General features: G+C 41.9%; 1 protein-coding gene across 6 annotated transcripts in view; it reads left to right on the top strand.

Annotated features, from left to right (window-relative positions):
* The window catches only part of BCOR (BCL6 corepressor), a 148,909-nt gene that overhangs the window by 127,043 nt on the left and 7,761 nt on the right, over nucleotides 1-14,105 (top strand). For 5 of the 6 annotated variants that reach the window (XM_060234123.1, XM_060234124.1, XM_060234126.1 and 2 more), the window contains 3 exons: nucleotides 1,047-1,375; nucleotides 1,855-1,992; nucleotides 10,005-10,171. In XM_060234123.1, the coding sequence (XP_060090106.1) occupies nucleotides 1,047-1,375; nucleotides 1,855-1,992; nucleotides 10,005-10,171 (634 nt within the window). Of the gene's footprint in view, nucleotides 1-1,046; nucleotides 1,376-1,854; nucleotides 1,993-5,426; nucleotides 5,529-10,004; nucleotides 10,172-14,105 lie in introns of those variants that run through there. The other variant, XM_060234127.1, reaches the window with a different exon arrangement.

Raw genomic sequence — 14,105 nt, 5'->3', positions numbered from 1 at the left:
AGTTTAGTGGATCATTGGTTCATTGGGCCCCTTTAACTTCTTCTGAATCTGAGTTTTTAATTCCTCTTCAGTTGCATGAATAGCAACATTGGCATCCTTGCTTTCTTCTTGTCACATCTTCATGTTAAGTAACTATGTTCTATCTTCAGGTATAGCCAGGACTATACAATGCTGCAGATGTGAAATGAACCTAGAAATTATGTGAAAGTATTTTTGTGCTTGGGGAATTTTAAAAGTCAAACAGGCCAAATATATTCCTGTTGGTTGTGCATCTGGAATTTTTGCAGGACAGCTAAACTTTTCTTGAAAGTAGGGTGCTATCTACTCATTTTACTGGATTTATAGTTACTTGTTGATAGGGGTTATTATGCAACTTCTACATAAGAAATTGCTTCTGGATCCATGAAACCATTTTCAGAATGCCTGAAGAAATAGCCTAATGCATTCTTCATTTTTTGTGAACAAAGAGAGATTTTTCAAAGGCAGAAATGGGAATTGGATAGTTAAGTTCCATTTCAGCTTTTGGAAAAACTCCTTTGAGTTTTTCCCTTAATACTTCTTTACAAAAAAACAAGGCAACAACATTCTTCCCATGGTGGAAAGGTTCAGCAGTTTCATACCTGAAAGAGCAGTATATTCCCATTCTTGGTAACACAAAATTACAGGTAAGGAAGCTGCTTCTCTCATTTGCATCCATAAAAAGCAGTAAATTGAAAGGCTTATTCCTCTCTGTGTGTATTTGTATCCAGATAGTGCAGTTAGTGCTAATATTATGTAGCTTTGTACTGTCCTTAGACCTAGGTTTACCATGGGACTTCCTTTACAGGATTTATCAGCCCATTACAATTACTTTATATTTTGTGGGTTAGCATTTACAGTTCAAATGCATAATTGCTTAAAATATTAATGCGATGCAAATGCAAGAGTAGAGTGTTTTAAGCAACGGAAGAGCTTGTGTTAAGCATTAACTCTGTGAATGTGTGGATGTGTGCCCCTTGATCCTTTCAACACACCATGCAACATGCTATGCCTTTCCTCCCATGTAGGTATTCCTTTATTCCCAGGATCTCCACATATGAAGAGCCTTTCATCCTCTGGTATAAACGGCAAAAAGCAGAGCCAGCTAAACTGTATTCCAGCTTCAAGGTTGCCTGCCAAGCAGCAGAAAATTAAAGAAAACTGGAAGACAGATGTGTTGTGCACAGATGAAGAAGATGATTTCCAGGCTACATCCCTACTGCAGAAACACAGCGAGTGTGAAAAGCCACCAGGGAAACGCCAGTGTAAAACAAAACATTTGGCTCTGCAAGAGAGAAGGAGGAGGTCATCTCTCGCTGGGGACGACATTACAGATATTGAAAGCTCTGAGGAAAAGGTATCGTTACTTTAATGTTATTGCCCACTGATAGTACTAAGGTTTTAGTAAAATCAGCCAGCTTAAATCCTTATATGTATTGACTTATGCAGTGATAGTTTTACATTCCTCCCATTTACTTTTTTAAAGTGTTCTGTGGTGCCAGTCCGCAGACTCCAGGACAAAGTCCCTGGCTTCCTGGGGTTTACTGTAGACTATATTATTTGAGGATTTTGGCCTTAAATCTTTGGATGATATGAATCCAGAAGGTGACACTACTACACTTTTTTTTTAATGTGTGTGTGGGGGGAGAAGATCTTCATGAATGGGTAGGGTGTGGAATCCAGTAATTTTTTTTGACAGGTCATAGTTAATGAGGAGAATCTGGAAGCGACCAGCAGCTCCTTCAGACTGTGACTTTTCACCAGTCAAATCACATGAGCAAGCACTGTAGGATTGCCTGCAGCAGCAGACTCCCTCATTATTGCCTGTCTCTTCAGCCCTCACAGCTGCAGATTGCAAGCGCACCTCAGGAGACTACCCCAAGTCGTCCCATGCCGCCAGAAGCCCGAAGGCTTATTGTCAATAAGAATGCTGGAGAAACTCTTCTGCAAAGGGCAGCTCGACTGGGATATGAGGCAAGCATTATTTCTGAAGTACCCTGCTCTGAATTAGAATGTGGGAGAGGCTAGGTGTGGGTGAACAATTCTAAGTGTTGTTAGAGTCTCCCTTTGTGCTCCTTCTCAGTGTGCTGGAATATCTTGAGACTGTCCCTTCTGTTTCTTCATTCAAGCCCTCAATTAATGTATGTTGTGAGTGGAGTAAGAGGAGAGCCCTGTAAACTTCTGCAAATGAATAACCTTGAACCTGGATAGGTGCTTGTTATTGCCAGTTGGAATTCAGATCAGGATGTGCTGTGCAGAATTAGCATCCTGAATAAGAAGTGATGTAGGAGAGACAGGTACACAGATCTGGCCGAAATGAACATTAATGCTATGCTTCAGGAGGGCTGATAGCATGTATAGTTCTGATAGTGTAGGCTGTGTGCATTCTTAATGTTGTATTTTAAAGACATGTCTATGAGTCATTCTTATATATAGAAAAACAGTACAGAGCCAGTTTCAGAGGGTAGCTGCGCTGGTCTGCAGAAGAACAGCTAGATTGTGAGTGGGGATAAGAGCTCCCTCTGTCAGATACCAGTTCAGAGCCAGTAAATCTTGAGGAGCAACAGACTTCAATGGGTTCTGGATTGTACCTGCAAAGAGAATATGATTAAACAAACATCTAGTTCAGAGAGATGATGATGTGACCATGGAATTATAAAATGGAATTGGTGATGAGATTGCAATATATTTTATTTTTGTCTGTCTAAATTATCTGTGTTGCTCCTTTCTACCTGAAATAAAAATGAGGTCATATAAAGATTAATTAAAAACAAGATGACCAGAACTTTTAAAAAATTGCTCATTAGGTCTAAGATTTAAGATTCTTAAAAAAAAAAAGAAGAAGAAGCATCCCCCTTTCCCCTAAATCATAAAAGTCTGCATTAGGAAAGACAATTGGACTTAAAATAATTTAGAGAATTGAAGTCTGTAGAGAGGGGCTAGTTATCCTAGCAAACTGAAACCCCAGTGATAATGATTTGTGTCTTGCTTGTTGTGTAGTAGAGCAATGTCACACCTTTTAGGTGTAAAAGCCCAGTGATGAAAGTGCCTCAGGCTGTAGATTTAATTGGCTTTAGACAGAATCTTATTTCCTTTTCCTTACCTATATAATTGGATATTTTTGAAAATTTGCTACACAAGAAATATAGTATAAAAATTGAAGACTGAAAATTGAGAAAAACCTCTGTATTTGTTACATGGAAATACATGCTGGCTGCCTCAGAATGTACTAGTAGTTGGTTTAGCTATGATCCACAGAGGAGTCCAAATTGCAGAGTCACTAGGATACTGTCCGTCAAGAGTGGTGAATGGGAATGTCAAGCAAATCTTTACAGCGCAGTTTACCAGTGTTAGGAGACTCTTTGGCAAGCTCCCCAGCTCCACCCTTGCTGGGTTCTCAGGAGGCAGGAATGGTTCTTTTTTTTTTAGAGGAAATAGCAGGACTAGATGTCAAGAATGGTTATGAGGTGGGAAGGTGGCATAAGAGCTGTCGTTCACCTTATTGTTTGTCCCTGCCACCTGTGATGCTGGCCTGGTAGGCACAGGTCTGATGCCTCACCTAGCAGCAGCAGCAGCAGCAGCAATAATATCATGCTGCCAGGTGTGGGCATGCAGGATGTTTCTTCAGGGTGAAAAATGGGAGAGGAGAGCTTCCTTCTTTTCTTTGTATTTAGGTTGTTGTATAGTGAACTGATGGAATTCATGGGATGGATCTTTCCCCTCCTTCCCCTTTCACCTTGTAGCTTCCTACATCCCCCTGAAAAGTTGCTCCAGAGGGCCTGTGGATCTTTGGAAAGCAGGGAAAGGGGGCTGCAGCTTGATGGAAAATCAGCAAAAATCATCTGCCTTCTCTCTTGTTCAATAGCTCACATAACGGTGTCAGTGATTGCTTCTGGTAACAACTTTTTGCTACGCTCCCCTGTCCTTAAAGGACTTGATACATTTTTGGGGGATAGAAGTACTGGGTAAAAGAGCAAAAACCAGGTTTATGAATATTGTCTCTTTATGCAGAATCCAGCCCATTTCGTTCAGTAATATTTAAACTGTAGTCAATAAGACTTGAAATGAAAAAACAAAGAGAAAATGCTGAGGGCTCCTTCAGCAATATGCAACAAATTAAAATTCAACCTAGCACCTGTTCTAAACACACAAGGTAAAAATGAAAGGCATAGATGATGGTTTATTCATTAATTTGAAAACCTGCAAGCAATATATCACTATTCAAAGGAGTTTTTACAATTCATCAGATCCATAAAAACACAATAAAAACAAATCAGCAGGTAAGATAAGTTTTAGACAAGTAAAAGCATAACAATGATAAAACGGCCAACAAATCTCATTGTCAAATGTTGATAGAGATGTTTTGAAACCTCTAGAAAAAGATGTAGCTTTTCTTATAAGGGGAAAGTGACTACAAAGGACAAGAGCTGTTTCCCAAAAGTCCCTCATTCTCACAGTCATTGTTCTTAGGTATTTGGTTTGCACACCCTCTGTGGCTGACTTACAGATATCACTAATGTCAGAACCCTTATGTTCGACTTTCACCATGTGAACTTAGGGTGGTGCATGGTGTTTAAACTCAGAATTGCCCAATTGTGTGCAGAAAGGCAGGGATTACATTTTGACAGCCCAACAGGCATTTGGGAAATAGGTGGTGAACTTGCTGTGCAGTCATTGCTTCATTCCTCGCATCCCCTCTCTGTAATGTACAAAAGCAGCTGAGTTTTTATTCTAACACATTTCAGGTGACCTCTCACAAAGCAGCCATAGCTTAAGAAAATTTTAACAGTCCACTTTTAACAAATCAACCATATTTTTTAAAAGTGTAAGGTTTGCTGATTTCAGCTTTAACTTTCTTGATCTGCTGAGCAGAATTTGGAAAGGAATATTTCAATGTCTTTTGTGATTAAGTTTGCTTACAATTTATGCGTATATTTTAAAAATGGACTCTGTGTGTTTTTGACATTCCCCTCTGTACAATGTAAAAGAATGCTAGGAGAGGCAATATAATTGTGAGTGAGGTGGGTTGTGGATAGGGCTATAGACAGGAAATCTAAGGTTTCCTTCATGGTTTCCCTAGAGGAATAGGGTTTGCCTTGTAGAACACATTATTGGAGGCTGGGCCTGGCCTGTTCTATGGGCCCGCATGATACTTGAGCTGCAAGGGCTTTCTGTCCATAGGCTTTCCAAATGCCCTCCTTATCTTTCTGAAAGCTGCTTTTTAGAAGGACTCCTTCTGAAACATTAATCTCTCTCCCCACCTCCCATCCCCCAATTTTAAAGGGAAATACTTCCAGGATGAAGTATGCCCCTCCCTTCTGTTTTCTTTAAGTGACAGCCTCTGATGTTAAAGGCGTCTCCATAGCAACAAACTGTTTCTTCTCCCCACCCTTCCCCTCTTTCTTCAGGAAGTGGTTCTGTATTGTTTGGAAAACAAGGTCTGTGATGTAAATCACTGTGACAGGGCTGGCTGTTGCATTGTAAAGAGACTTTAGGCACTGTGTTCTTTCAGTGATTTTCTTCATTGGCTTGGATAGAGGATGATGCACAGAATGCTCTGTAGCGCATTCATAGAATAAGAATTTATGGAATAAACGCATGGCATACGAGTTTATAGAGGGATATGCACTTTCCATATATATTCAACTGCAAATGAGACTTCCTGCCCCAAACAAATTTAATTGTATTATTGAGCCTATTAGAGAAGAGTACATTTCTTTCTGTTTCCTATTGAAGATGAGGTATAAAGTCGTTTTTTAAAAAAACCGGACCTTTACAAGCACTGAATATAATTTTTGTTGACAGAAATTCAAATGTATGACATGAGTGTATGGCAATGGTATAAGCTAAGTAGCCATGTCAAAATGGCAATGGTATAAGCTAAGTAGCCGTGTCAAAATGGGAAATGGTCTGGATTTTGCCAGCAAGTTTCATAGAGAGCATGATTTTGCTCTGTAGGTTAACTAGAGAAAAACAGTGTTATTTTTTTTATGGCAGAATGAATGTAGCCTAGACTGAAAGCGTTCTACGCTAGTTTTGCAATGTTTTATTCCTGGATCCCCATTCTCAGGTCCAAATTGCTCATGTGCTGTCAGCCACATGTTTTGGAATTCAACAGAGAGGGCTGAAATTTCTGTGAATTGAATAAATCATGTTTAAAGAGTTAATGAGGCATTTAATTAATCAACCATAAAACCTTACATTGTTACATTTCATGGTTAATGACATTGGATAAAATCCACTGGGAACATCTCCAGTTCTGTGGCAAGAAGCTGTATGCAGAATGGGTGCAGTCCATCAGGGGTGTCAAACATACGGAATGGGTGCATATTAAATCAGGGGTGTCAAACATACAGTTCGGGGGCCAAATCAGGCCCCCAAGCAACTGGCTGTCATTTGCTTCCTTTCCCTCTCTCTTGCTTCCTTCTGCATAATAGCTTGCTTTGCCAGGCTTGCTCAATTGCACAGGAGCTACAGAGCAAAACCTCTATTTTCTCCATTGACTGAGGCTCCTCCCTTGGGGAGAAGGGGGGGAGGGGGAGCTTGCTTTGCCAGGCTCTCTCAACCGCACAGCAGAGCTACTGAACCAAACCTCTCTTCCTTCTATTGACTGAGGCTCCCCCCCCCCCCCAGTCCCTGGGGAAGGAAGGAAATAACCAGAGCTTCCTTTGCCCAGTTCCCTGAATTCCATGGGAGAAAAACAAGGAAAGCACCTTTAAGACCAATGATTGCTAACGTGCTAAGCATGTTTTAAGTTTTTAAAAATATATATATTTGTGTTTGTCGTCTTTATAAAATATATAATTCTGCTACCTAATCTTAAATAGGTACACACATGGCCCGGTCCAACATGGCTTGGCCCAACCTGACATGGCACGGCCCCTCAAGGTCCCATTTATATCAGATCCAGCCCTCATAACAAATGAGTTTGACACCCCTATATTAAATGAATGGGAACTGAGCAACAGCATGTGCCAGAGAAAGGGAATACCTGGTAATTTCCCATTTACATACACTCTAACATCACTTATAAGTTATAAGTAAGCAAATGTTTCCCATTGATTGGTATCGGGAGACTACAGTTTTACTTTTTAAAGAAGTCTAAACTGCAAACACTAGGAAGCCCCATAACTTAGTGGCAGAACTCAGGCTTTATGTGTGCAAGACCCAAGGTTCAGTTCCTGACATTGGTAGTTAAAGGGGCTTGGAAAGAACCATGGTTACCAGTTAGAGATTATTGCTTCAGTAGAACAGTTGTCCATTTCAGTGCAAAGCAACTCCATGTGCATAAAATCCTTTAACAGGTCAGTTCACAGTTAGCAAAGTGGCAACTCTGACTGCTGTTATAAATGTCTTCCACAGCTTCTTTAGTACTATAGCTTTAAACTAAAGTTAGTAGAAGAGATACACAGGGGTTCTTTCTGCAACAGTTGCTCTTTTGAGGTCTTTGTCACTCACATTAACCCTCATGGTTGCCAATCTGCTGTTTAGATTAGTCTGGGTGTGAGGCACACTGATGCTTGAAATACCCCCCATGTGGAAGAGCCTTTAAGTCTTCCCTGTTTTAAAAAGATAGATCTTATTTATCATGTGATTGATGTACTTGATCCCAATGTCATGTGACAGGACTTCTTTACTTAGCTTGGACAGACAACTTATTAGTTTCCTGCTATCCACTTTAACCTGGATAAAGTTAAACCTGGATAAACTAGCCTGCTAAACAAACATGCTGGCTGATTACAGATTGGAACTTTGGGCCGACTCAGAGACGCCTCTGAAGTTGGCCCAAAAAATCCCTCCACATGCAAACATCTCCTGGGCATCCCCATCCCGCACTCACCCCGTCCTTCTGGCTGCTCCACCCGACTCAAAAAGCTACCACTGTGCAAGTGGTAGCAAATATTTGAGCCGGCCGTCAGTCGCTGGATTGCCATCTGGACGGGGAAAGGCGCACGCAAGGCAACTTGGCAGTCTGGAGCTGTCAAAGCGGCCCCAAGCTGTTCCTTTTTTTTTTTTTAGAGAAACCAATCGGAGTGCTAGTGTGCACCAGCACTTCCCCCCCCCCCAGGGAAAACAAAGGAATCCAGCTTTCATGTGATGACGCCCAGCCACCTCACAGACAGGATGCCGGCGGTATGCGGGTGAGCATGGGGAGGCTCCAGGATGGCTCTTTTTGGGCTGTCCTGATTCAGGATGCCTTCCTGCCACCCCAAAATGCCCGTCTGTTCTCAGCTGCTGTGTCTTAGCTACCAATGCTGAGGGTCAGACATAGAATGACTACAGATTATTGTGGGCTTGCCAAGAGATTTTGAACTTCAAGGATAAGGCTGCTGCACTGGAGAAATGTAGTTTGTGCATCTTACAAAGTGGACTCTATCTCACCAAAGCTTGTTCCATAATAATAGTCTTTAAGGCACAATAGTACTTGACTGTTATTCTTGTCCTCTTCCTCTTCCTTTTTAATTGAGAAAGGTAATGGCTATCATGCTGTGAAAGACCTCTGCTACTTAGAAATACAGCCTGGCCTTGCATTTTTTTTCAGTGTCTTGGTGCAAATTGAATAGGACATCTTAAGTTGTAGAATGACCCTCAACTGAAATTTCCAAAGCCTTCATCCATCTTCCAGTTAATTGACATTCATGAAAATGGCATATTTTCCAACAAGGTTAATTGTTCTGAATGTCCATATCGTTTCTTGCCATAGCTAAATCAGAAAAACTTTTGCATGAAAATTCCTGATCAAAATATATTTTGCCTCATAAGATATTTTTATGGCCTTTAAGACATCTTGTCAATGAGAGAAATTTGGAGAAAGGCCACGGTCCATAAGTATCTTATCTATGCTACTTCAGCTTGCTCAGAGTTCATGCCTACCCAACATCAATATTATGTAAAGTGCTTTTTCTTTGCCATTGAGGTGGAGTAGTGAGGATAAGAAAACTCCTGCCATGAGTATGGGTATACGTGTTAAAAGGTTGAAAACACACCTTCAGAAAGCTGTTCAGGCATAATTTGAAAGTTGGGAGTAACTTTGTTAGAATAAAGTTAAGACCAACAAAGTTTTACTCAAGGTATAAATTTTGTGTGCATGCACACTTCTTCAGATACATTAAAGTGGAACAAGTGTGCGTGCACATGAAAGCTTATATCTTGAATAAAACTTTGTCTTAAAAGTGCCGCTGGACTTGAACTATGTTCTGCTGCTGCAGACCAACATGGCTGCCCACCTGAATCTATCTTTTAAGTTTGTTAGTAGAAATCAAGATTTCAGTGTTTTTTTCATAGTTGGAATATATTTATACCCTCCTTTTAAAAATTATTCAAAGCTGCATTCATAGACAACAAAACTAGCAGCAGTTAACCCATTTTTCTGCAAAACATAAGACAGCCAAGACAAAGCAAAGAGTACCAGAGAAAGTCTTTGCCTTTTAATAGTCAACATGAAAGACATTAGCAAGCAGTTAAGTTAAATGGAAGAGGACATCAAAGTGTTTTCTTAATGTTTGGAAAGAAGAGGACTTATGATTATGCTTTTTGAGACTAATTACATTCTATTTTACTAGACACCAATATGACATACATAGAGCAAATCCAGAAAATTAGGGTCACAATGAAAACATTGAAATGTATGTGTTCAAAGTATTTCCTTCTGAGGATGAATGTGGACTTATTCCACCACAATCTAGGCATATTGATTTCTATGTAAGTTCTTCTAAATTCCAACAGACTTATTTGCAAGTAAATCTGGTGGGAGCTAGTGCTATGTGAATATTCAAACCTTCCTTCTAGGCTAATGATTGGCTTTGTTTTTCAAAGATTTGACTTCTTCAGCTGAGATGAGAACTATATTGCTTCTTCCCCCATTTCTTTTGTAAGTTGTTAATAGCCCAATCACAGGAGTATCCTCATCATGTTAAAATAAAGGTATGCATGTCTCCACAGCAACAAATTAACTTGGCCTGTTTTCTCCTGCTTCTCTTTTCCAGGAAGTGGTTCTATATTGTTTGGAAAACAAAGTCTGTGATGTAAATCATCGTGACAATGCTGGTTATTGTGCCTTGCATGAGGCCTGTGCCAGAGGCTGGCTGAGCATTGTGCGACATCTCCTAGAATATGGAGCCGATGTTAACTGCAGCGCTCAGGATGGAACTAGGTTAGCACCACTCTGATAGTAAGATTAAACAGCTTCTGTTTCTGCCCCACACTGATGCACAGCAGTGTTAATATTTACAGTGGGTTTATAATGGAATGCCTCAAAAGTTGAGGAATACTGCAATCCTGTCACACTTATTTGGGATTGAGTTCCAAAGTGACCCTGAGGTGTTTAAAAGAGAATATATATGTTATTCTAGCCTTGTTTATACATGCCATTTGCCTTTTGTTCTTTGAGAAGTGTGTGCAGAAGCCTCCACATAATTTAAGTTTGTGTAGCACAGTGCTTCCTTTTAGTTTGACTGCTTTGTGATGTAAAAACTTTGCTGGCTGATTGCAATTGCTATATGTGCTGACCTTCATTAACCAACTATATTTGCTTGCTTCCTTTCTCATTTATTTATTTATACATACCTTCTTTTATCCCCATTGTGGGAGGGTGTGATCTACATTATTGCTCTGCTCTGCTCCATTTTATCTTCACAACCACAACCTTATGAGGTAGGTTAGGCTGGCCACTGAACTCCCATAACAGAATTAGAATTTGAACCTAGGTCTCCACACTCTAGTCCAGTGATGGCTAACCTTTTCAGCTTGGTGTGTCGAAAATCGGGAAAAAGTGTAGTCTTCCTCGGGTTGCGTGTCACTTCACCGTGTCACTTCAACCACACTCACCAAATGAGGGGGCCGCAGGAGAACCAGGCACAAAGGATCCAGTGCGCGGTCTGTGGCCTAGGTCAGACTAGGGTTGCCAAGTCCAATTCAAGAAATATCTGGGGGCTTTGGGGCGGAGCCAGGAGACTTTGGGGGTGGAGACAGGATACATTGGGGTGGAGTCAGGAACAAGGGTGTGACAAGCATAATTGAACTCCAAGGGAGTTCTGGCCATCACATTTAAAGGGACAGCACACCTTTTAAAATGCCTTTCTTCCATAGGAAATAATGAAGGATAGGGGCACCATTTTTTGGGGCTCATAGAATTGGACCCCCTGGTCCAATCGTTTTGAAACTTGGGGGGGTATTTTGGGGAGAGGGGGATCCCCTGCCCCCACCTGGGGATTGGTAACCCTGCGGGAAAGGGTGTATCTTTTTTTCTTCCCGCCTTTTCTCCTCCAGCGCTTGCCAAGGGAAGCCAAGGGGGGCGACCCAATGCTCCCCTCCCCTTGCTCTTTTGCAACCCACACACAGCCCCCATCGCCCACCCCCTTCCTCCTCTTCCAAGCTGAAAAGGGCAGCTTGTCCTTTAAATCTGAAACCCCGCCTCCGGCAGGCGGCCATGAGAAAGAGCCAGAGAGCAAAGTGAGAAAGATCATGTTGGTTGCAAAAAAAAAAAAACAGGACCGGGTGGAGGAGGAGGAGGAGGAGGAGGAGGGGGGGCAGCCCCACAACAGGCCCAAGAGTGACGCCCCCTTGGGCATTGCACCCCACACACACTGCTGCAATGCCATCTCTGCCTCCCCCCCCAGCCGCTCCGTGCAAACAAACGGAAAAAAACACGCCTGCCTTGCTCCTGCATTTGCAAAGCCCCGGCATTGCAAAGGCACGACCCGCCGAGGAGGGCACTTCTTTCCCCCCCTGCCTCTTTTTTTGCAATGCTCTTTTTTTCTTTCTTGCTGTACCCACCTATTTCCTCAGGCCCCGGGGAGGGAGGGAAAAGGGGGTTGCAAAGCTCGGCCCTGTTGCGAGGAGGAGGAGGCGCATTTGGCTGCCTCTGCTTTGGGTGGGGGACGGGTTGCGCCAGGAGGCTGTCTCCTCCCACCCCCAGGTCAAGGCGAGGCGCTGGCAGCGTCGGCCAACCTTCCCTCCCACCCCCACCCCCGGCCTGGAGCCGGGGAAAGATGCGGAGGCCCGCTGCGCTGCTTCCGCCTCTTCTCGCCTTCACCTTAGCAGCTGCTGCTCCTCCGAGACGGGCTCAGCAGCCTCCGAAGGACTCGCGGCTCGCCACGCTCCTTGGTTTCCGGTGTGTCAGCCAAATTGCCTCGCGTGTCACCAGTGACACGCGTGTCATAGGTTCGCCATCATGGCTCTAGTCGCTGCACCACACTGGGTCTCTCTGCTAGCAATATATGTATTCTGCACTTGCATTACTAGTCTCTAACCTTTTCTCGTATGATTCGTATGAGACAAATTCTATTTTACTTGTTAGTTAGTTGCAGTCTGGTTTGTTGTTTTAAATTACTGTCCCAAGGTGGAGAATGTGCCTGGAGTTCTTGTTTGAAACTTAGCAGCTGGAGGACATAAAATCTGCATGACTATAAGACTATGACCTTCTAGTTATTGGTATTTGCTGTGGTCAAAAGAAGAAACAAAGTGCTTTTGTCCAAAATGGTTTGTTAGAAACTCTTGAGTTGCTTGTCATTATCACTTTATCAATTCTATGGAAGCATTTTAATCATTTGGTTCTTCCTATCCATTTAAAAAAAGAAAAAAGGAAGTAACAAATGTAGGATTTGTTTCAGCTAAACAGTTAGCCTACCCAAATACTTAATAAAATATGAAATGTTACTCAGATACTTGATATAATATGAAATCTTTGCAGCATGCAATGCTTACACTGATATGAGAATAGATGTATGCCCTCCCTTGAAAATGTATGGAAACTTAATGTGGAAATGCTGCAAACACTTTTTTTCTACAATATGTGAAGTTGCCCTAAAATAATTCCTTTTACTTCAGGCTGTTAACTGTCTTGAGACCAAGGATAGACTGTCCCAAGTCTGCATCTTCTCCTGATAATTGTAGTGAAGTGTGTAGCAGTATGCAAAACACTTGCTAGTGCTACTACTACTGGGGAAGCCATCTAAGCAAAGGTGGTCTTCCTTTAACTTTGTCTTATATGAACTGGGCTTAGCAAGGTGAGAGTGCTTCCCTTCATAGTCTTTGCTACAATTGCTATCTTTTAAAGAAGTAAGATTTGAGAAAGACTAGAGCAGGGTCTTTGTGGTTATGGACTTGACCCTAGGACATGGGTGGCCAAATTGTGGCTGAGGAGACATATGTGGCTCTTTCACATGTATTGTGTGGCTCTTGAAGCTCCCATAGCCCCACAGACCATATCTGTCTTTAAATCACTTCTCCAAGCCAAGCCAGCCAGCAGTTGGAGAATACAGTTGAAGTTAAAGCTGCTTTCTTTCCACCTCTTCTTTTCTTTCCTGCCTGCCTGCCTTGCAGTTCTCAAACATCTGATGTTCATGTCTTGCAGCTCTCAAACATCTGACATTTATTCTATGTGGCTCTTATGTTAAGCAAGCTTGGCCATGCTTGCCTTATGATATCTTGCCTGCATAAAGCCACTTGAATCCACTGCTGTAAGTTGTTAGAAAGGTTGTAAAGGGTATTTACATATTTACTGATATCTTTTTGGAATTAGAGATTATGTAATTCTTCCCCTTTTGGCTATGGTAGTCAGCTGTTAATTTTCTTGTTGGGGAAAAGGTACATATCACTGTAGCCATTGAAACTAGGTTCATTTCCACATGTGCTATTTGTCCTGGGTTCAGTGCTGTTGGAAAAGGTGGTTTCTTTTACCTGTTTCCCTGCAGCATTTTGGTGCATTTGTGCTCCCAGGGTTTTCTGACTGTTCTCCACCTTTCTAAGACTTGCTGTGAAGTTTTGGGCAAAACTCTGGTAAAACCTGGATGACTGCTCTATAGTTGAGAAAATTTGGATTTTTCTGCCCACATGATGTTTTCCTTCACTCCTATCCCCATGGTAGTCATTTTCCTCACCCTGCCACTGGGTGTATGTGTGTCTTTTTGCTATAGTGCATCAATATAATTTTAAAGAACAATAGGCAGATCAGGTTTTCTGTATTCGCAACTTTCACTTTTTAAAAAAGTCTCTAGTATCTTCCCTTGTAGAGACATGCTCTTTGGAAAGGCATATCTTTGCAATGAAATGTGGCTAGAGATTTTTTAAAAATGAAAACTGGGGAT

Source organism: Heteronotia binoei, chromosome 3 (genome assembly GCF_032191835.1).
Source record: "Heteronotia binoei isolate CCM8104 ecotype False Entrance Well chromosome 3, APGP_CSIRO_Hbin_v1, whole genome shotgun sequence".
NCBI classification, from domain to species: domain Eukaryota; kingdom Metazoa; phylum Chordata; class Lepidosauria; order Squamata; family Gekkonidae; genus Heteronotia; species Heteronotia binoei.
This window is presented reverse-complemented; position numbering and strand designations above follow the sequence as displayed.